This window comes from Brienomyrus brachyistius, chromosome 16 (assembly GCF_023856365.1).
Source record: "Brienomyrus brachyistius isolate T26 chromosome 16, BBRACH_0.4, whole genome shotgun sequence".
NCBI classification, from domain to species: Eukaryota; Metazoa; Chordata; class Actinopteri; order Osteoglossiformes; family Mormyridae; genus Brienomyrus; species Brienomyrus brachyistius.
Window position 1 is genome coordinate 21657418 of NC_064548.1, and position 21816 is coordinate 21679233.

At 44.5% G+C, this 21816-nt stretch overlaps 1 protein-coding gene across 1 annotated transcript in view; it reads left to right on the forward strand.

Annotated features, from left to right (window-relative positions):
• col6a3 (collagen, type VI, alpha 3) overlaps positions 1–21816 on the forward strand; it is a 70879-nt gene that overhangs the window by 31527 nt on the left and 17536 nt on the right. Inside the window, exons 7-11 of the mRNA XM_048979949.1 lie at positions 6190–6672; positions 7480–7596; positions 15067–15666; positions 19082–19693; positions 19860–20456. Coding sequence (XP_048835906.1) covers positions 6190–6672; positions 7480–7596; positions 15067–15666; positions 19082–19693; positions 19860–20456 — 2409 coding nt within the window. The remainder of the gene's footprint in view (positions 1–6189; positions 6673–7479; positions 7597–15066; positions 15667–19081; positions 19694–19859; positions 20457–21816) is intronic.

The following is a 21816-nucleotide window of genomic DNA, read 5'->3' on the forward strand; positions in this document are numbered from 1 at the left end:
CGGCTCTCCAGTTTATTAGAGACAACATCTTGACCGCTCCTTCTGGCAGCAGGCGTCTGGAGGGTGTTCCTCAGATTTTGATTCTGTTGAGCGGCGCAAAGTCCACTGACAATGTAGATGCACCCGCTGCTGCTCTGAAAGAGCTTGGGGTCTTGACTTTTGGAATTGGAAGCAGGAATGCGGATAGCCGAGAACTGCAGAAAATATCCTATGAACCTAGATATGCTCAGTCTGTCTCAGACTTCAACGAGCTCCCAAGGATGCAAGAACAGCTTCTGTCTTCTGTAGATGCGGTTGTAACTATTGTATCAACAGAAGGACCAACAGTCATAGGTATGAGAAGGGTTTTGCCATCAAAGCTAGTCTGCCATGTTAAATGTAGTCTCATGGGATTTCTCAGGAGTGCATGCCTTCTTTGAAATCAGTAGCTCCTTTCAGCAAGCACAATGCTCGAAAGCTAACTGCTTCTATCTCTTACAAAACATGGCCTGGATCCACTTCTCTCATTCACTTGCTGTGTTTTCTCCATTTTTCGAATAGTGGACCGTGGCGTTACAGGAAAGGATGTTGTCTTGCTGCTGGATGGTTCTGATGGCACTAGAAATGGATTCCCAGCAATGCGAGACTTTATTCAAAGAGTAGTGGATAAACTGAAGCTGGAGGAAAAGCAAGACAGAGTCTCAGTGGTGCAATATAGCGGAGACCCTACAGCTCATTTCAATTTGAACACATACCAAAGGAAAGGAGATATCCTTGATGCTGTTAGAAATCTGAGGCACAAGGGAGGACGAGCCGTGAACACTGGAGCGGCTCTCCAGTTTATTAGAGACAACATCTTGACCGCTCCTTCTGGCAGCAGGCGCCTGGAGGGTGTTCCTCAGATTTTGATTCTGTTGAGCGGCGCAAAGTCCACTGACAATGTAGATGCACCCGCTGCTGCTCTGAAAGAGCTTGGGGTCTTGACTTTTGGAATTGGAAGCAGGAACGCGGATAGCCGAGAACTGCAGAAAATATCCTATGAACCTAGATATGCTCAGTCTGTCTCAGACTTCAACGAGCTCCCAAGGATGCAAGAACAGCTTCTGTCTTCTGTAGATGCGGTTGTAACTAGCGTATCAACAGAAGGACCAACAGTCATAGGTATGAGAAGGGTTTTGCCATCAAAGCCAGTCTGCCATGTTAAATGTAGTCTAATGGGATTTCTCAGGAGTGCATGCTTTCTTTGAAATCAGTAGCTCATTTCAGCAAGCATGATGCTCGAAAGCTAACTGCTTCTATCTCTTACAAAACATGGCCTGGATCCACTTCTCTCATTCACTTGCTGTGTTTTCTCCATTTTTCGAATAGTGGACCGTGGCGTTACAGGAAAGGATGTTGTCTTCCTGCTGGATGGTTCTGATGGCACTAGAAATGGATTCCCAGCAATGCGAGACTTTGTTCAAAGAGTAGTGGATAAACTGAAGCTGGAGGAAAAGCAAGACAGAGTCTCAGTGGTGCAATATAGCGGAGACCCTACAGCTCATTTCAATTTGAACACATTCCAAAGGAAAGGAGATATCCTTGATGCTGTTAGAAATCTGAGGCACAAGGGAGGACGAGCCGTGAACACTGGAGCGGCTCTCCAGTTTATTAGAGACAACATCTTGACCGCTCCTTCTGGCAGCAGGCGCCTGGAGGGTGTTCCTCAGATTTTGATTCTGTTGAGCGGCGCAAAGTCCACTGACAATGTAGATGCACCCGCTGCTGCTCTGAAAGAGCTTGGGGTCTTGACTTTTGGAATTGGAAGCAGGAACGCGGATAGCCGAGAACTGCAGAAAATATCCTATGAACCTAGATATGCTCAGTCTGTCTCAGACTTCAACGAGCTCCCAAGGATGCAAGAACAGCTTCTGTCTTCTGTAGATGCGGTTGTAACTAGCGTATCAACAGAAGGACCAACAGTCATAGGTATGAGAAGGGTCTTGCCATCAAAGCTAGTCTGCCATGTTAAATGTAGTCTCATGGGATTTCTCAGGAGTGCATGCCTTCTTTGAAATCAGTAGCTCCTTTCAGCAAGCACAATGCTCGAAAGCTAACTGCTTCTATCTCTTACAAAACATGGCCTGGATCCACTTCTCTCATTCACTTGCTGTGTTTTCTCCATTTTTCGAATAGTGGACCGTGGCGTTACAGGAAAGGATGTTGTCTTGCTGCTGGATGGTTCTGATGGCACTAGAAATGGATTCCCAGCAATGCGAGACTTTGTTCAAAGAGTAGTGGATAAACTGAAGCTGGAGGAAAAGCAAGACAGAGTCTCAGTGGTGCAATATAGCGGAGACCCTACAGCTCATTTCAATTTGAACACATACCAAAGGAAAGGAGATATCCTTGATGCTGTTAGAAATCTGAGGCACAAGGGAGGACGAGCCGTGAACACTGGAGCGGCTCTCCAGTTTATTAGAGACAACATCTTGACCGCTCCTTCTGGCAGCAGGCGCCTGGAGGGTGTTCCTCAGATTTTGATTCTGTTGAGCGGCGCAAAGTCCACTGACAATGTAGATGCACCCGCTGCTGCTCTGAAAGAGCTTGGGGTCTTGACTTTTGGAATTGGAAGCAGGAACGCGGATAGCCGAGAACTGCAGAAAATATCCTATGAACCTAGATATGCTCAGTCTGTCTCAGACTTCAACGAGCTCCCAAGGATGCAAGAACAGCTTCTGTCTTCTGTAGATGCGGTTGTAACTAGCGTATCAACAGAAGGACCAACAGTCATAGGTATGAGAAGGGTTTTGCCATCAAAGCCAGTCTGCCATGTTAAATGTAGTCTAATGGGATTTCTCAGGAGTGCATGCTTTCTTTGAAATCAGTAGCTCATTTCAGCAAGCATGATGCTCGAAAGCTAACTGCTTCTATCTCTTACAAAACATGGCCTGGATCCACTTCTCTCATTCACTTGCTGTGTTTTCTCCATTTTTCGAATAGTGGACCGTGGCGTTACAGGAAAGGATGTTGTCTTCCTGCTGGATGGTTCTGATGGCACTAGAAATGGATTCCCAGCAATGCGAGACTTTGTTCAAAGAGTAGTGGATAAACTGAAGCTGGAGGAAAAGCAAGACAGAGTCTCAGTGGTGCAATATAGCGGAGACCCTACAGCTCATTTCAATTTGAACACATTCCAAAGGAAAGGAGATATCCTTGATGCTGTTAGAAATCTGAGGCACAAGGGAGGACGAGCCGTGAACACTGGAGCGGCTCTCCAGTTTATTAGAGACAACATCTTGACCGCTCCTTCTGGCAGCAGGCGCCTGGAGGGTGTTCCTCAGATTTTGATTCTGTTGAGCGGCGCAAAGTCCACTGACAATGTAGATGCACCCGCTGCTGCTCTGAAAGAGCTTGGGGTCTTGACTTTTGGAATTGGAAGCAGGAACGCGGATAGCCGAGAACTGCAGAAAATATCCTATGAACCTAGATATGCTCAGTCTGTCTCAGACTTCAACGAGCTCCCAAGGATGCAAGAACAGCTTCTGTCTTCTGTAGATGCGGTTGTAACTAGCGTATCAACAGAAGGACCAACAGTCATAGGTATGAGAAGGGTTTTGCCATCAATGCCAGTCTGCCATGTTAAATGTAGTCTAATGGGATTTCTCAGGAGTGCATGCTTTCTTTGAAATCAGTAGCTCATTTCAGCAAGCATGATGCTCGAAAGCTAACTGCTTCTATCTCTTACAAAACATGGCCTGGATCCACTTCTCTCATTCACTTGCTGTGTTTTCTCCATTTTTCGAATAGTGGACCGTGGCGTTACAGGAAAGGATGTTGTCTTCCTGCTGGATGGTTCTGATGGCACTAGAAATGGATTCCCAGCAATGCGAGACTTTGTTCAAAGAGTAGTGGATAAACTGAAGCTGGAGGAAAAGCAAGACAGAGTCTCAGTGGTGCAATATAGCGGAGACCCTACAGCTCATTTCAATTTGAACACATTCCAAAGGAAAGGAGATATCCTTGATGCTGTTAGAAATCTGAGGCACAAGGGAGGACGAGCCGTGAACACTGGAGCGGCTCTCCAGTTTATTAGAGACAACATCTTGACCGCTCCTTCTGGCAGCAGGCGCCTGGAGGGTGTTCCTCAGATTTTGATTCTGTTGAGCGGCGCAAAGTCCACTGACAATGTAGATGCACCCGCTGCTGCTCTGAAAGAGCTTGGGGTCTTGACTTTTGGAATTGGAAGCAGGAACGCGGATAGCCGAGAACTACAGAAAATATCCTATGAACCTACATATGCTCAGTCTGTCTCAGACTTCAACGAGCTCCCAAGGATGCAAGAACAGCTTCTGTCTTCTGTAGATGCGGTTGTAACTAGCGTATCAACAGAAGGACCAACAGTCATAGGTATGAAAAGGGTTTTGCCATCAAAGCTAGTCTGCCATGTTAAATGTAGTCTCATGGGATTTCTCAGGAGTGCATGCCTTCTTTGAAATCAGTATCTCATTTCAGCAAGTATAATGCTCGAAAGCTAACTGCTTCTATCTCTTACAAAACATGGCCTGGATCCACTTCTCTCATTCACTTGCTGTGTTTTCTCCATTTTTCGAATAGTGGACCGTGGCGTTACAGGAAAGCATGTTGTCTTCCTGCTGGATGGTTCTGATGGCACTAGAAATGGATTCCCAGCAATGCGAGACTTTGTTCAAAGAGTAGTGGATAAACTGAAGCTGGAGGAAAAGCAAGACAGAGTCTCAGTGGTGCAATATAGCGGAGACCCTACAGCTCATTTCTATTTGAACACATACCAAAGGAAAGGAGATATCCTTGATGCTGTTAGAAATCTGAGACACAAGGGAGGACGAGCAGTGAACACTGGAGCGGCTCTCCAGTTTATTAGAGACAACATCTTGAGCGCTCCTTCTGGCAGCAGGCGCCTGGAGGGTGTTCCTCAGATTTTGATTCTGTTGAGCGGCGCAAAGTCCACTGACAATGTAGATGCACCCGCTGCTGCTCTGAAAGAGCTTGGGGTCTTGACTTTTGGAATTGGAAGCAGGAATGCGGATAGCCGAGAACTGCAGAAAATATCCTATGAACCTAGATATGCTCAGTCTGTCTCAGACTTCAACGAGCTCCCAAGGATGCAAGAACAGCTTCTGTCTTCTGTAGATGCGGTTGTAACTAGCGTATCAACAGAAGGACCAACAGTCATAGGTATGAAAAGGGTTTTGCCATCAAAGCTAGTCTGCCATGTTAAATGTAGTCTCATGGGATTTCTCAGGAGTGCATGCCTTCTTTGAAATCAGTAGCTCATTTCAGCAAGTATAATGCTCGAAAGCTAACTGCTTCTATCTCTTACAAAACATGGCCTGGATCCACTTCTCTCATTCACTTGCTGTGTTTTCTCCATTTTTCGAATAGTGGACCGTGGCGTTACAGGAAAGGATGTTGTCTTCCTGCTGGATGGTTCTGATGGCACTAGAAATGGATTCCCAGCAATGCGAGACTTTGTTCAAAGAGTAGTGGATAAACTGAAGCTGGAGGAAAAGCAAGACAGAGTCTCAGTGGTGCAATATAGCGGAGACCCTACAGCTCATTTCTATTTGAACACATACCAAAGGAAAGGAGATATCCTTGATGCTGTTAGAAATCTGAGACACAAGGGAGGACGAGCAGTGAACACTGGAGCGGCTCTCCAGTTTATTAGAGACAACATCTTGAGCGCTCCTTCTGGCAGCAGGCGCCTGGAGGGTGTTCCTCAGATTTTGATTCTGTTGAGCGGCGCAAAGTCCACTGACAATGTAGATGCACCCGCTGCTGCTCTGAAAGAGCTTGGGGTCTTGACTTTTGGAATTGGAAGCAGGAATGCGGATAGCCGAGAACTGCAGAAAATATCCTATGAACCTAGATATGCTCAGTCTGTCTCAGACTTCAACGAGCTCCCAAGGATGCAAGAACAGCTTCTGTCTTCTGTAGATGCGGTTGTAACTAGCGTATCAACAGAAGGACCAACAGTCATAGGTATGAAAAGGGTTTTGCCATCAAAGCTAGTCTGCCATGTTAAATGTAGTCTCATGGGATTTCTCAGGAGTGCATGCCTTCTTTGAAATCAGTAGCTCATTTCAGCAAGTATAATGCTCGAAAGCTAACTGCTTCTATCTCTTACAAAACATGGCCTGGATCCACTTCTCTCATTCACTTGCTGTGTTTTCTCCATTTTTCGAATAGTGGACCGTGTCGTTACAGGAAAGGATGTTGTCTTCCTGCTGGATGGTTCTGATGGCACTAGAAATGGATTCCCAGCAATGCGAGACTTTGTTCAAAGAGTAGTGGACAAACTGAAGCTGGAGGAAAAGCAAGACAGAGTCTCAGTGGTGCAATATAGCGGAGACCCTACAGCTCATTTCTATTTGAACACATACCAAAGGAAAGGAGATATCCTTGATGCTGTTAGAAATCTGAGACACAAGGGAGGACGAGCCGTGAACACTGGAGCGGCTCTCCAGTTTATTAGAGACAACATCTTGACCGCTCCTTCTGGCAGCAGGCGCCTGGAGGGTGTTCCTCAGATTTTGATTCTGTTGAGCGGCGCAAAGTCCACTGACAATGTAGATGCACCCGCTGCTGCTCTGAAAGAGCTTGGGGTCTTGACTTTTGGAATTGGAAGCAGGAACGCGGATAGCCGAGAACTGCAGAAAATATCCTATGAACCTAGATATGCTCAGTCTGTCTCAGACTTCAACGAGCTCCCAAGGATGCAAGAACAGCTTCTGTCTTCTGTAGATGCGGTTGTAACTAGCGTATCAACAGAAGGACCAACAGTCATAGGTATGAAAAGGGTTTTGCCATCAAAGCTAGTCTGCCATGTTAAATGTAGTCTCATGGGATTTCTCAGGAGTGCATGCCTTCTTTGAAATCAGTAGCTCATTTCAGCAAGTATAATGCTCGAAAGCTAACTGCTTCTATCTCTTACAAAACATGGCTTGGATCCACTTCTCTCATTCACTTGCTGTGTTTTCTCCATTTTTCGAATAGTGGACCGTGGCGTTACAGGAAAGGATGTTGTCATCCTGCTGGATGGTTCTGATGGCACTAGAAATGGATTCCCAGCAATGCGAGACTTTGTTCAAAGAGTAGTTGATAAACTGAAGCTGGAGGAAAAGCAAGACAGAGTCTCAGTGGTGCAATATAGCGGAGACCCTACAACTCATTTCTATTTGAACACATACCAAAGGAAAGGAGATATCCTTGATGCCGTTAGAAATCTGAGACACAAGGGAGGACGAGCCGTGAACACTGGAGCGGCTCTCCAGTTTATTAGAGACAACATCTTGACCGCTCCTTCTGGCAGCAGGCGCCTGGAGGGTGTTCCTCAGATTTTGATTCTGTTGAGCGGCGCAAAGTCCACTGACAATGTGGAGGCACCCGCTGCTGCTCTGAAAGAGCTTGGGGTCTTGACTTTTGGAATTGGAAGCAGGAACGCGGATAGCCGAGAATTGCAGAAAATATCCTATGAACCTAGATATGCTCAGTCTGTCGCAGACTTCAACGAGCTCCCAAGGATGCAAGAACAGCTTCTGTCTTCTGTAGATGCGGTTGTAACTAGCGTATCAACAGAAGGACCAACAGTCATAGGTATGAGAAGGGTTTTGCCATCAAAGCTAGTCTGCCATGTTAAATGTAGTCTTATGGGATTTCTCAGGAGTGCATGCCTTCTTTGAAATCAGTAGCTCCTTTCAGCAAGCACAATGCTCGAAAGCTAACTGCTTCTATCTCTTACAAAACATGGCCTGGATCCACTTCTCTCATTCACTTGCTGTGTTTTCTCCATTTTTCGAATAGTGGACCGTGGCGTTACAGGAAAGGATGTTGTCTTGCTGCTGGATGGTTCTGATGGCACTAGAAATGGATTCCCAGCAATGCGAGACTTTGTTCAAAGAGTAGTGGATAAACTGAAGCTGGAGGAAAAGCAAGACAGAGTCTCAGTGGTCCAATATAGCGGAGACCCTACAGCTCATTTCTATTTGAACACATACCAAAGGAAAGGAGATATCCTTGATGCTGTTAGAAATCTGAGACACAAGGGAGGACGAGCCGTGAACACTGGAGCGGCTCTCCAGTTTATTAGAGACAACATCTTGACCGCTCCTTCTGGCAGCAGGCGCCTGGAGGGTGTTCCTCAGATTTTGATTCTGTTGAGCGGCGCAAAGTCCACTGACAATGTAGATGCACCCGCTGCTGCTCTGAAAGAGCTTGGGGTCTTGACTTTTGGAATTGGAAGCAGGAATGCGGATAGCCAAGAACTGCAGAAAATATCCTATGAACCTAGATATGCTCAGTCTGTCTCAGACTTCAACGAGCTCCCAAGGATGCAAGAACAGCTTCTGTCTTCTGTAGATGCGGTTGTAACTAGCGTATCAACAGAAGGACCAACAGTCATAGGTATGAAAAGGGTTTTGCCATCAAAGCTAGTCTGCCATGTTAAATGTAGTCTCATGGGATTTCTCAGGAGTGCATGCCTTCTTTGAAATCAGTAGCTCCTTTCAGCAAGCATAATGCTCGAAAGCTAACTGCTTCTATCTCTTACAAAACATGGCCTGGATCCACTTCTCTCATTCACTTGCTGTGTTTTCTCCATTTTTCGAATAGTGGACCGTGGCGTTACAGGAAAGGATGTTGTCATCCTGCTGGATGGTTCTGATGGCACTAGAAATGGATTCCCAGCAATGCGAGACTTTGTTCAAAGAGTAGTGGATAAACTGAAGCTGGAGGAAAAGCAAGACAGAGTCTCAGTGGTGCAATATAGCGGAGACCCTACAACTCATTTCTATTTGAACACATACCAAAGGAAAGGAGATATCCTTGATGCCGTTAGAAATCTGAGACACAAGGGAGGACGAGCCGTGAACACTGGAGCGGCTCTCCAGTTTATTAGAGACAACATCTTGACCGCTCCTTCTGGCAGCAGGCGCCTGGAGGGTGTTCCTCAGATTTTGATTCTGTTGAGCGGCGCAAAGTCCACTGACAATGTGGAGGCACCCGCTGCTGCTCTGAAAGAGCTTGGGGTCTTGACTTTTGGAATTGGAAGCAGGAACGCGGATAGCCGAGAACTGCAGAAAATATCCTATGAACCTAGATATGCTCAGTCTGTCGCAGACTTCAACGAGCTCCCAAGGATGCAAGAACAGCTTCTGTCTTCTGTAGATGCGGTTGTAACTAGCGTATCAACAGAAGGACCAACAGTCATAGGTATGAGAAGGGTTTTGCCATCAAAGCTAGTCTGCCATGTTAAATGTAGTCTCATGGGATTTCTCAGGAGTGCATGCCTTCTTTGAAATCAGTAGCTCCTTTCAGCAAGCACAATGCTCGAAAGCTAACTGCTTCTATCTCTTACAAAACATGGCCTGGATCCACTTCTCTCATTCACTTGCTGTGTTTTCTCCATTTTTCGAATAGTGGACCGTGGCGTTACAGGAAAGGATGTTGTCTTCCTGCTGGATGGTTCTGATGGCACTAGAAATGGATTCCCAGCAATGCGAGACTTTGTTCAAAGAGTAGTGGATAAACTGAAGCTGGAGGAAAAGCAAGACAGAGTCTCAGTGGTGCAATATAGCGGAGACCCTACAGCTCATTTCTATTTGAACACATACCAAAGGAAAGGAGATATCCTTGATGCTGTTAGAAATCTGAGACACAAGGGAGGACGAGCCGTGAACACTGGAGCGGCTCTCCAGTTTATTAGAGACAACATCTTGACCGCTCCTTCTGGCAGCAGGCGCCTGGAGGGTGTTCCTCAGATTTTGATTCTGTTGAGCGGTGCAAAGTCCACTGACAATGTAGATGCACCCGCTGCTGCTCTGAAAGAGCTTGGGGTCTTGACTTTTGGAATTGGAAGCAGGAATGCGGATAGCCGAGAACTGCAGAAAATATCCTATGAACCTAGATATGCTCAGTCTGTCTCAGACTTCAACGAGCTCCCAAGGATGCAAGAACAGCTTCTGTCTTCTGTAGATGCGGTTGTAACTAGCGTATCAACAGAAGGACCAACAGTCATAGGTATGAGAAGGGTTTTGCCATCAAAGCTAGTCTGCCATGTTAAATGTAGTCTTATGGGATTTCTCAGGAGTGCATGCCTTCTTTGAAATCAGTAGCTCCTTTCAGCAAGCATAATGCTCGAAAGCTAACTGCTTCTATCTCTTACAAAACATGGCCTGGATCCACTTCTCTCATTCACTTGCTGTGTTTTCTCCATTTTTCGAATAGTGGACCGTGGCATTACAGGAAAGGATGTTGTCATCCTGCTGGATGGTTCTGATGGCACTAGAAATGGATTCCCAGCAATGCGAGACTTTGTTCAAAGAGTAGTGGATAAACTGAAGCTGGAGGAAAAGCAAGACAGAGTCTCAGTGGTGCAATATAGCGGAGACCCTACAGCTCATTTCTATTTGAACACATACCAAAGGAAAGGAGATATCCTTGATGCTGTTAGAAATCTGAGACACAAGGGAGGACGAGCCGTGAACACTGGAGCGGCTCTCCAGTTTATTAGAGACAACATCTTGACCGCTCCTTCTGGCAGCAGGCGCCTGGAGGGTGTTCCTCAGATTTTGATTCTGTTGAGCGGCGCAAAGTCCACTGACAATGTAGATGCACCCGCTGCTGCTCTGAAAGAGCTTGGGGTCTTGACTTTTGGAATTGGAAGCAGGAATGCGGATAGCCAAGAACTGCAGAAAATATCCTATGAACCTAGATATGCTCAGTCTGTCTCAGACTTCAACGAGCTCCCAAGGATGCAAGAACAGCTTCTGTCTTCTGTAGATGCGGTTGTAACTAGCGTATCAACAGAAGGACCAACAGTCATAGGTATGAAAAGGGTTTTGCCATCAAAGCTAGTCTGCCATGTTAAATGTAGTCTCATGGGATTTCTCAGGAGTGCATGCCTTCTTTGAAATCAGTAGCTCCTTTCAGCAAGCATAATGCTCGAAAGCTAACTGCTTCTATCTCTTACAAAACATGGCCTGGATCCACTTCTCTCATTCACTTGCTGTGTTTTCTCCATTTTTCGAATAGTGGACCGTGGCGTTACAGGAAAGGATGTTGTCTTGCTGCTGGATGGTTCTGATGGCACTAGAAATGGATTCCCAGCAATGCGAGACTTTGTTCAAAGAGTAGTGGATAAACTGAAGCTGGAGGAAAAGCAAGACAGAGTCTCAGTGGTCCAATATAGCGGAGACCCTACAGCTCATTTCTATTTGAACACATACCAAAGGAAAGGAGATATCCTTGATGCTGTTAGAAATCTGAGACACAAGGGAGGACGAGCCGTGAACACTGGAGCGGCTCTCCAGTTTATTAGAGACAACATCTTGACCGCTCCTTCTGGCAGCAGGCGCCTGGAGGGTGTTCCTCAGATTTTGATTCTGTTGAGCGGCGCAAAGTCCACTGACAATGTAGATGCACCCGCTGCTGCTCTGAAAGAGCTTGGGGTCTTGACTTTTGGAATTGGAAGCAGGAATGCGGATAGCCAAGAACTGCAGAAAATATCCTATGAACCTAGATATGCTCAGTCTGTCTCAGACTTCAACGAGCTCCCAAGGATGCAAGAACAGCTTCTGTCTTCTGTAGATGCGGTTGTAACTAGCGTATCAACAGAAGGACCAACAGTCATAGGTATGAAAAGGGTTTTGCCATCAAAGCTAGTCTGCCATGTTAAATGTAGTCTCATGGGATTTCTCAGGAGTGCATGCCTTCTTTGAAATCAGTAGCTCCTTTCAGCAAGCATAATGCTCGAAAGCTAACTGCTTCTATCTCTTACAAAACATGGCCTGGATCCACTTCTCTCATTCACTTGCTGTGTTTTCTCCATTTTTCGAATAGTGGACCGTGGCGTTACAGGAAAGGATGTTGTCATCCTGCTGGATGGTTCTGATGGCACTAGAAATGGATTCCCAGCAATGCGAGACTTTGTTCAAAGAGTAGTGGATAAACTGAAGCTGGAGGAAAAGCAAGACAGAGTCTCAGTGGTGCAATATAGCGGAGACCCTACAACTCATTTCTATTTGAACACATACCAAAGGAAAGGAGATATCCTTGATGCCGTTAGAAATCTGAGACACAAGGGAGGACGAGCCGTGAACACTGGAGCGGCTCTCCAGTTTATTAGAGACAACATCTTGACCGCTCCTTCTGGCAGCAGGCGCCTGGAGGGTGTTCCTCAGATTTTGATTCTGTTGAGCGGCGCAAAGTCCACTGACAATGTGGAGGCACCCGCTGCTGCTCTGAAAGAGCTTGGGGTCTTGACTTTTGGAATTGGAAGCAGGAACGCGGATAGCCGAGAACTGCAGAAAATATCCTATGAACCTAGATATGCTCAGTCTGTCGCAGACTTCAACGAGCTCCCAAGGATGCAAGAACAGCTTCTGTCTTCTGTAGATGCGGTTGTAACTAGCGTATCAACAGAAGGACCAACAGTCATAGGTATGAGAAGGGTTTTGCCATCAAAGCTAGTCTGCCATGTTAAATGTAGTCTCATGGGATTTCTCAGGAGTGCATGCCTTCTTTGAAATCAGTAGCTCCTTTCAGCAAGCACAATGCTCGAAAGCTAACTGCTTCTATCTCTTACAAAACATGGCCTGGATCCACTTCTCTCATTCACTTGCTGTGTTTTCTCCATTTTTCGAATAGTGGACCGTGGCGTTACAGGAAAGGATGTTGTCTTCCTGCTGGATGGTTCTGATGGCACTAGAAATGGATTCCCAGCAATGCGAGACTTTGTTCAAAGAGTAGTGGATAAACTGAAGCTGGAGGAAAAGCAAGACAGAGTCTCAGTGGTGCAATATAGCGGAGACCCTACAGCTCATTTCTATTTGAACACATACCAAAGGAAAGGAGATATCCTTGATGCTGTTAGAAATCTGAGACACAAGGGAGGACGAGCCGTGAACACTGGAGCGGCTCTCCAGTTTATTAGAGACAACATCTTGACCGCTCCTTCTGGCAGCAGGCGCCTGGAGGGTGTTCCTCAGATTTTGATTCTGTTGAGCGGTGCAAAGTCCACTGACAATGTAGATGCACCCGCTGCTGCTCTGAAAGAGCTTGGGGTCTTGACTTTTGGAATTGGAAGCAGGAATGCGGATAGCCGAGAACTGCAGAAAATATCCTATGAACCTAGATATGCTCAGTCTGTCTCAGACTTCAACGAGCTCCCAAGGATGCAAGAACAGCTTCTGTCTTCTGTAGATGCGGTTGTAACTAGCGTATCAACAGAAGGACCAACAGTCATAGGTATGAGAAGGGTTTTGCCATCAAAGCTAGTCTGCCATGTTAAATGTAGTCTTATGGGATTTCTCAGGAGTGCATGCCTTCTTTGAAATCAGTAGCTCCTTTCAGCAAGCATAATGCTCGAAAGCTAACTGCTTCTATCTCTTACAAAACATGGCCTGGATCCACTTCTCTCATTCACTTGCTGTGTTTTCTCCATTTTTCGAATAGTGGACCGTGGCATTACAGGAAAGGATGTTGTCATCCTGCTGGATGGTTCTGATGGCACTAGAAATGGATTCCCAGCAATGCGAGACTTTGTTCAAAGAGTAGTGGATAAACTGAAGCTGGAGGAAAAGCAAGACAGAGTCTCAGTGGTGCAATATAGCGGAGACCCTACAGCTCATTTCTATTTGAACACATACCAAAGGAAAGGAGATATCCTTGATGCTGTTAGAAATCTGAGACACAAGGGAGGACGAGCCGTGAACACTGGAGCGGCTCTCCAGTTTATTAGAGACAACATCTTGAGCGCTCCTTCTGGCAGCAGGCGCCTGGAGGGTGTTCCTCAGATTTTGATTCTGTTGAGCGGCGCAAAGTCCACTGACAATGTGGAGGCACCCGCTGCCGCTCTGAAAGAGCTTGGGGTCTTGACTTTTGGAATTGGAAGCAGGAACGCGGATAGCCGAGAACTGCAGAAAATATCCTATGAACCTAGATATGCTCAGTCTGTCGCAGACTTCAACGAGCTCCCAAGGATGCAAGAACAGCTTCTGTCTTCTGTAGATGCGGTTGTAACTAGTGTATCAACAGAAGGACCAACAGTCATAGGTATGAGAAGGGTTTTGCCATCAAAGCTAGTCTGCCATGTTAAATGTAGTCTCATCGGATTTCTCAGGAGTGCATGCCTTCTTTGAAATCAGTAGCTCCTTTCAGCAAGCACAATGCTCGAAAGCTAACTGCTTCTGTCTCTTACAAAACATGGCCTGGATCCACTTCTCTCATTCACTTGCTGTGTTTTCTCCATTTTTCGAATAGTGGACCGTGGCGTTACAGGAAAGGATGTTGTCTTCCTGCTGGATGGTTCTGATGGCACTAGAAATGGATTCCCAGCAATGCGAGACTTTGTTCAAAGAGTAGTGGATAAACTGAAGCTGGAGGAAAAGCAAGACAGAGTCTCTGTGGTGCAATATAGTGGAGACCCTACGGCTCATTTCTATTTGAACACATACTCAAGTAAAGCTGAAATCCTCAATGCTGTTAGAAGTCTACGACATAAGAGAGGAGGTGCCGTTAACACTGGAGCAGCTCTCCAGTTTATTAGAGACAACATCTTGACCGCTCCTTCTGGCAGCAGGCGCCTGGAGGGTGTTCCTCAGATTTTGATTCTGTTGAGCAGTGCAAAGTCCACTGACAATGTAGATGCACCCGCTGCTGCTCTGAAAGAGCTTGGGGTCTTGACTTTTGGAATTGGAAGCAGGAACGCGGATAGCCGAGAACTGCAGAAAATATCCTATGAACCACGATATGCTCAGTCTGTCTCAGACTTCAACGAGCTCCCAAGGATGCAAGAACAACTTCTGTCTTCTGTAGATGCGGTTGTAACTAGCGTATCAACAGAAGGACCAACAGTCATAGGTATGAGAAGGGTTTTGCCATCAAAGCTAGTCGGCCATGTTAAATGTAGTCTCATGGGATTTCTCAGGAGTGCACGCCTTCTTTGAAATCAGTAGCTCATTTCAGCAAGCATAATGCTTGAAAGCTAACTGCTTCTATCTCTTACAAAACATGGTCTGTATCCACTTCTCTCATTCACTTGCTGTGTTTTCTCCATTTTTTGAATAGTGGAACGTGGCGTTACAGGAAAGGATGTTGTCTTCTTGCTGGATGTTTCTGATGGCACTAGAAATGGATTCCCAGCAATGCGAAACTTTGTTCAAAGAGTAGTGGATAAACTGAAGCTGGAGGAAAAGCAAGACAGAGTCTCAGTGGTGCAATATAGCAGAGACCCTACAGCTCATTTCTATTTGAACACATACCAAAGGAAAGGAGATATCCTTGATGCTGTTAGAAATCTGAGACACAAGGGAGGACGAGCAGTGAACACTGGAGCGGCTCTCCAGTTTATTAGAGACAACATCTTGACCGCTCCTTCTGGCAGCAGGCGCCTGGAGGGTGTTCCTCAGATTTTGATTCTGTTGAGCGGCGCAAAGTCCACTGACAATGTAGATGCACCCGCTGCTGCTCTGAAAGAGCTTGGGGTCTTGACTTTTGGAATTGGAACAAGGAACTCGGATAGTAGAGAACTGCAGAAGATATTGTTTGACACCAGATTTTCTCAGTTTGTGTCAGACTTCGACCAGCTCCCAAGGATTCAAGAGCAGTTCTTGTCTACTGTCGATGCAGTAGTAACTAGTGCTTTAATAGAAGGACCAACAGTTATAGGTATGGTATAGATTTTGGAATTTAATCTACTTTACTATAGTAAATGTAGCCTCATAGTATTATATCTGTACAGCCTTTCCCCGGTTACGAATGGTGTTACGTACATAAGTTGAAAATATTTTAAGGCGAAAATGTGCATTTATACAATACACCTATCCTAACAAATATCATAGCCTAGCCTTGCATATGTTAAAATGATGCATAGAACACTTGCTCACTAGTATTTAGTTTTCAGAAATGTTTTAATTTATGTTTTAAAAATTGTTTTCGAGAAGTACATAAGAAGTAGCTGGTATTCATCATACCTCTGAGTGCAAGTCGTATACCAAACTTCTGCTTGTGTTGACTTGATTAGCATAGTTTCCATTCAAAGGGGATTTTTTTAAGATTGTATTTTGGCCCACAATTTTTAAACTAAACGATGCATTACTATAATACAAATGCCATATCTTTCAGTTTTTATTATAAGTATAATTATATACATTTATGCATCACTCAATATAATTTCCCACCACATGTCTCAGGTCCCATAAGATTAAAACAGAATTTCATAAATTCTCAGCAGAGCAGTGCACAATAGCTATAAGTGGTTGTAATGCACTGTGTGTAGCTGGTGTAAAGTGACTGCCAGCCTCATAATGGTACAGTGTGCTATAATACCAATGATTCTTGATAGCGATATTAACCTTCTGATCACAAGCACAGCGTCTAACGTTCTATTGGACAGACCATAACCTGGGTGAATATAGATTATGTCCTTGTGATCAGACAGTCACTAGTTCAAACCCAGCTTCGACACGTCTGCAGGGCCTTGAGCAAGGACCTTAACCCCTAGCCCTGTGGGCACCGCAACAGGTGTCTGCCCTTTGCAGGCAGCTTTCTCTTATCTACAGTGTTGGGGGAGTTCTTATTATAAATGTCCCCCACAATTAAAATTAAAACCTGTTTTTTGATGTTGTGGGGACCATTTTTCAAGTCCTCACAAAGATCCGTGAATACAATCAAACTAAACATGCTAAACGTCTTATATTTTGTTTGGTTCCTTGTGGTTAAGTTTAAGGCTGGGTAGGGGTTAAGGTCGTCATTTTGGGATTAGAGATGACCCCATGGGGATCAATAAAGTATCGATTATTATTATTATTATTATTATCCCTTGATAAGGTGTTAAAGTTTAGTTCTTAGCATACTATCTATCTATCTATCTATCTATCTATCTATCTATCTATCTATCTATCTATCTATCTATCTATCTATCTATCTATCTATCTATCTATCTATCTTCCTGTAAGCCCATCATCTAAAAGGGAGGAGCTTAAGTATCTCACGGTCTTGCAGCTATGTATGCCAGTCTACTGTGCTGAAGCAAGTCAAAAGCTTTGGATGTATCATCCCTATCCTCTCTTATGGTTATGAACTCTGAGTAGTGACCAAAAGAATGAGATCATAGATACAAATGGCGCGAATGAGTTTCCTTTGCATTGTGTCTGAGCACAGCCTTAGGTATAGGATGAGGAGCTTGAACATTCAGGAAGGATTCAGAGTAAAGCCGCTGTTCTCCTGCATTGAAAGATGCCAGCTGAGGTGGCTTGGGTATCTATGAAGGCTGCCTCAGGACACCTCCTTGGGGTGGTGCTCTGGGTCTGTCCCCCCAGAAGGAGATCCAGGACACATTGGGGAGTTATATCTCCCAGCTGGCCTGGGAGCACCTGTTGGAGCTGTGGAGAGGGAGGTCTGGGTATTTCTGCTCAGACTGCTGTCCCCATAACCCAGACCCAGATATGCAGCCGACAATGGATGGCAGGATGGATATTCAGTATAGCCAATGAGCCAGACTATTATGATCTCTCGCACTTGAGGAGAATAATAATCTTGTAAAAACAGTGCGAGGGCTTGATGCCCTGTCTGTTGTGACACAATGATAGTTATAGTCCTATAACTATCATTAAAATTATGTGCAATCTGTACCACAGTAGTCTTCTGTTTGTTTGAACCAGACAGGATAGTCTTTATTTACATATCACAATAACAATTGTTCTGTAGATACTCACCATGACCATGAACCCCTCAGAGGCCTTGTATTTTGGGAGATGGTTTGACCCAGTCATCTGGCCATGATGATTTGGCCCTTAAGAGAGTCACTCAGGTCTTTACTCCTGCCCATTTCTTCTGCATTCAGCACATCAACTACAAGTACCAAATGTTGGCTTACCATGTAATTTATTCTTGACTACTGTGAAGAGGAGCATCCCTCATTCTTCATCAGCATGCTGCTAGTAATGTCTGATGCTAGAGTGGCCACAATACAGGAGGAGGCATGCACCTGCTTGGTGTTTGCTAGTTTTTTAAACATGGGGGAGAATGAGTTTGCAGTTTTTATGGGTGTTTGGATTTTTTGTGAGTTGTTAAGAGTCGGGGTGTTAGTTCCTCTGGGGAGCAGGGGCAACGTTTAGTATGGTTGGTATAGGGAGAGTATAAGGTTAATGGTATTTCTGTAGGTCCCTAATGTTTTTCCCGAGGCCTGTTTGATTGTCTCAGTGGTATGACCCTGTTAAGCTTAATTACTGAAGGCTGTATAAACCAACACTGTGACTCTGCAGCCTGTTGTGAGGCTGAAACTGCTAAAGCTTGGGTAATTGGTGACATTCCATTTTGGTTGGTAAATGAATTAATAAATCACTGCAACATTTTCTGTTGACAGTGATAAGCCATTATAATATTGATTAAAATACTTTATAAGCTGCAATGACATTCATCTATAATGTGCTATAGATACCTTCATAATACATTATACGCATTAAGGATGTTTTGTACTACATTATAATGGAATCTGCAGTATATTATAGATGAGTGCTTCATAATGCATTCATAATGAATAATAAATATGACTATAATGTACCTTTTTATTAATATTTTAGCTATATTTATAATGTCGTACTAATGCATCATAATGTTTCATGAATGTTTTCATATAAACGATGGCATTCATAGAAAGTGTTACCAAACTTACTGTAGCTATAACTTTAACTTAATGGGAACATTTTTACTTTTCTAATATTCAACTTATCATCCCACCCACAATAAAACTTGTGCTCCTTTCCTACATTTTATTCCTCCATTTAAACTGAAACTTCACATAAGTCTTAAATGTGAGTCTTAAACATTCTGGCTTCACTGCTTCCAGTTTTAAGTTATACACTTCCCTGCATGTATTATATTACTGTATGTTGCAAATGTGTTTTATTATGAGCTTTAACAAGAATCACCTGAAAGTACATGCAAAATGCACAGTTTTTGTGCATGTTTTTGTGGCAGTTATAGAATTCTAACTGCTATTAAGAAGGAAGTCAATTCTATTAAACTCTGGCATACACATGAATACAACGTATGAAAAGCTATTTATTTATTATTTTTCCAGCAGAGTCCCAAGGTCCCAAGAAAGACGTGGTCTTCGTGATCGATGGTTCAGATGAAGTGAATCGGGACTTCAGATTCCTACAGGAATTTATGAGACGGACAGTGGAGAATCTCAATGTTGGAGAAAATCGGATTAGGGTTGGGGTTGTGCAATATAGTGACACTGCTAATGCGGACCTGTATCTCAATTCCCATACAACCAAGGAAGGAGTCCTGAATGCCATCAAGAGACTGAAGCACAAAGGCGGAAGGCAGCGGAATTTGGGAAGGGCCTTTGATTTTGTGAATCGTGAGGTCTTGGTACCTGATCGTGGTGGCAGGAGAGAAGAAGGAGTACCTCAATATTTGATTGTTATCTCCGCCGGGAAGTCCACGGATGACCTGAGAGCCCAAGCCACTAGTTTAAAGCGATCAGGGGTGGTGCCTTTCAGTATTGGAACTAGAGGCGTGGACATCCAGGAAATGCAAGCGATTTCATATGTTCCACAATTTGCATATTCAGTGCCTAATTTCCCAGAACTCTACACAATCCAGCAGAGCCTCATCACCTCCCTGACAGAGCTTTCAAGTGAAGAGATCCTTCGCTTACCTCATGTGACCCCTACTGTGTCAGGTAAGAAACTGTTTCTCTTAATTCATAGAATTAATTACTGTCTAACAAGAAATTGTTCATTTTAAGAAAATTTTTATGGTAAAAAAAAAAAAAGTATACTAGAATGTATGTCAATTGTGTTAGTGATTTAAAACAAAATTCCCCATTGTGTCTATGTGCTTTTCAGTATCAGGAGACAAAAAGGATGTGGTCTTCTTGGTTGATGGTTCATCAGCTGTGCGCAGTGACTTTTCCAACATTCTAGATATGGTTTCAAGAGTCGTAAGGCAGTTAGACATTGGCTTGGACAAGGTGAGGGTCTCAGTCATTCAATACAGTGATGACACCAAAGTCGAGTTTCTCCTGAATGAACATTCAACAAAGCAAGAAGTCCTGGCTGCCATCAGCAGAATCAGGAATAAAGGAGGATACACACTGAATACGGGTCATGCTTTGAACTGGGTATCAAGAAACATTTACCAGAGGTCTTCTGGCAGCAGGATTGAAGAAAAAGTCCCTCAGTTCCTGATTCTTGTAACAGGGGGCAAATCTACAGATGATGTCTCTGGTCCAGCCAACCAGTTGAAAAGGAGTCGAGTTATTCCTTTAGCTATTGGTGCGAAAACTGCCAGTGCAGAAGATCTGAAACAAATTTCTGCAAAACCTGAATTTACGTACATGTTCAGAGATTTCCAGCAGGTATCAGGTATTGAACAGCAGCTATTGCCACTCATCAGGAGCATCACCACGCCTGATATCATCATTGATCCTGTGGAAGAAAATGGTAAGACAATACACCTCACAATGTACCCCACAATGCACCTCACAATGCACTTCACAATACACCTCAGCATACACCTCACAATGCACTTCACAATGTACCCCACAATTCACCTCACAATGCACCTCACAATGCACTTCGCAATGCACCTAACAATGCACTTCACAATACACCTCAGCATACACCTCACAATGCACTTCACAATGCACCTCACAATACACCTCACAATGTACCCCACAATGCACCTCACGATGCACTTCACAATACACCTCAGCATACACCTCAGCATACACCTCACAATGTACTTCACAATGCACCTCACAATGCACCTCACAATGCACTTCACAATGCACCTCACAATGCACCTCACAATGCACCTCACAATGCACCTCGCAATGCACCTAACAATGCACCTAACAATGCACTTCACAATACACCTCAGCATACACCTCACAATGCACTTCACAATGCACCTCAGAATACACCTCACAATACACCTCACAATGCACTTCACAATGCACCTCACAATGCACCTAACAATGCACTTCGCAATGCACCTAACAATGCACTTCACAATGCACCTCACAATACACCTCAGCATACACCTCACAATGCACTTCACAATGCACCTCACAATACACCTCACAATACACCTCACAATGCACCTCACAATGCACTTCACAATGCACTTCACAATGCACCTAACAATGCACTTCGCAATGCACCTAACAATGCACTTCACAATGCACCTCACAATGCACTTCACAATGCACCTCACAATGCACTTCATAATGCACCTCACAATACACCTCACAATGCACCTCACAACACACCTCACAATATACCTCACAATGCACCTCACAATGCACCTCACAATGCACCTCACAATGCACTTCACAATGCACCTCACAATGCACTTCACAATGCACCTCACAATACACCTCACAATGCACCTCACAATACACCTCGCAATATACCTCACAATACACCTCACAATGCACCTCACAATACACCTCACAATATACCTCACAATGCACCTCACAATGCACCTCACAATATACCTCACAATGCACCTCACAATGCACCTCACAATACACCTCACAATATACCTCACAATGCACCTCACAATGCACCTCACAATATACCTCACAATGCACCTCACAATGCACCTCACAGTGCACCTCACAATGCACCTCACAATGCACCTCACAATATACCTCACAGTGCACCTCACAATGCACCTCACAATGCACTTCACATTCCTAAATATAGAGGAGAGGTTCAAAAAGAAATCATTTTAGTATATATCTTCAACACACCTGTGCTCTGTATGATAATGTGTGGCAAATAATTAACAAATCTG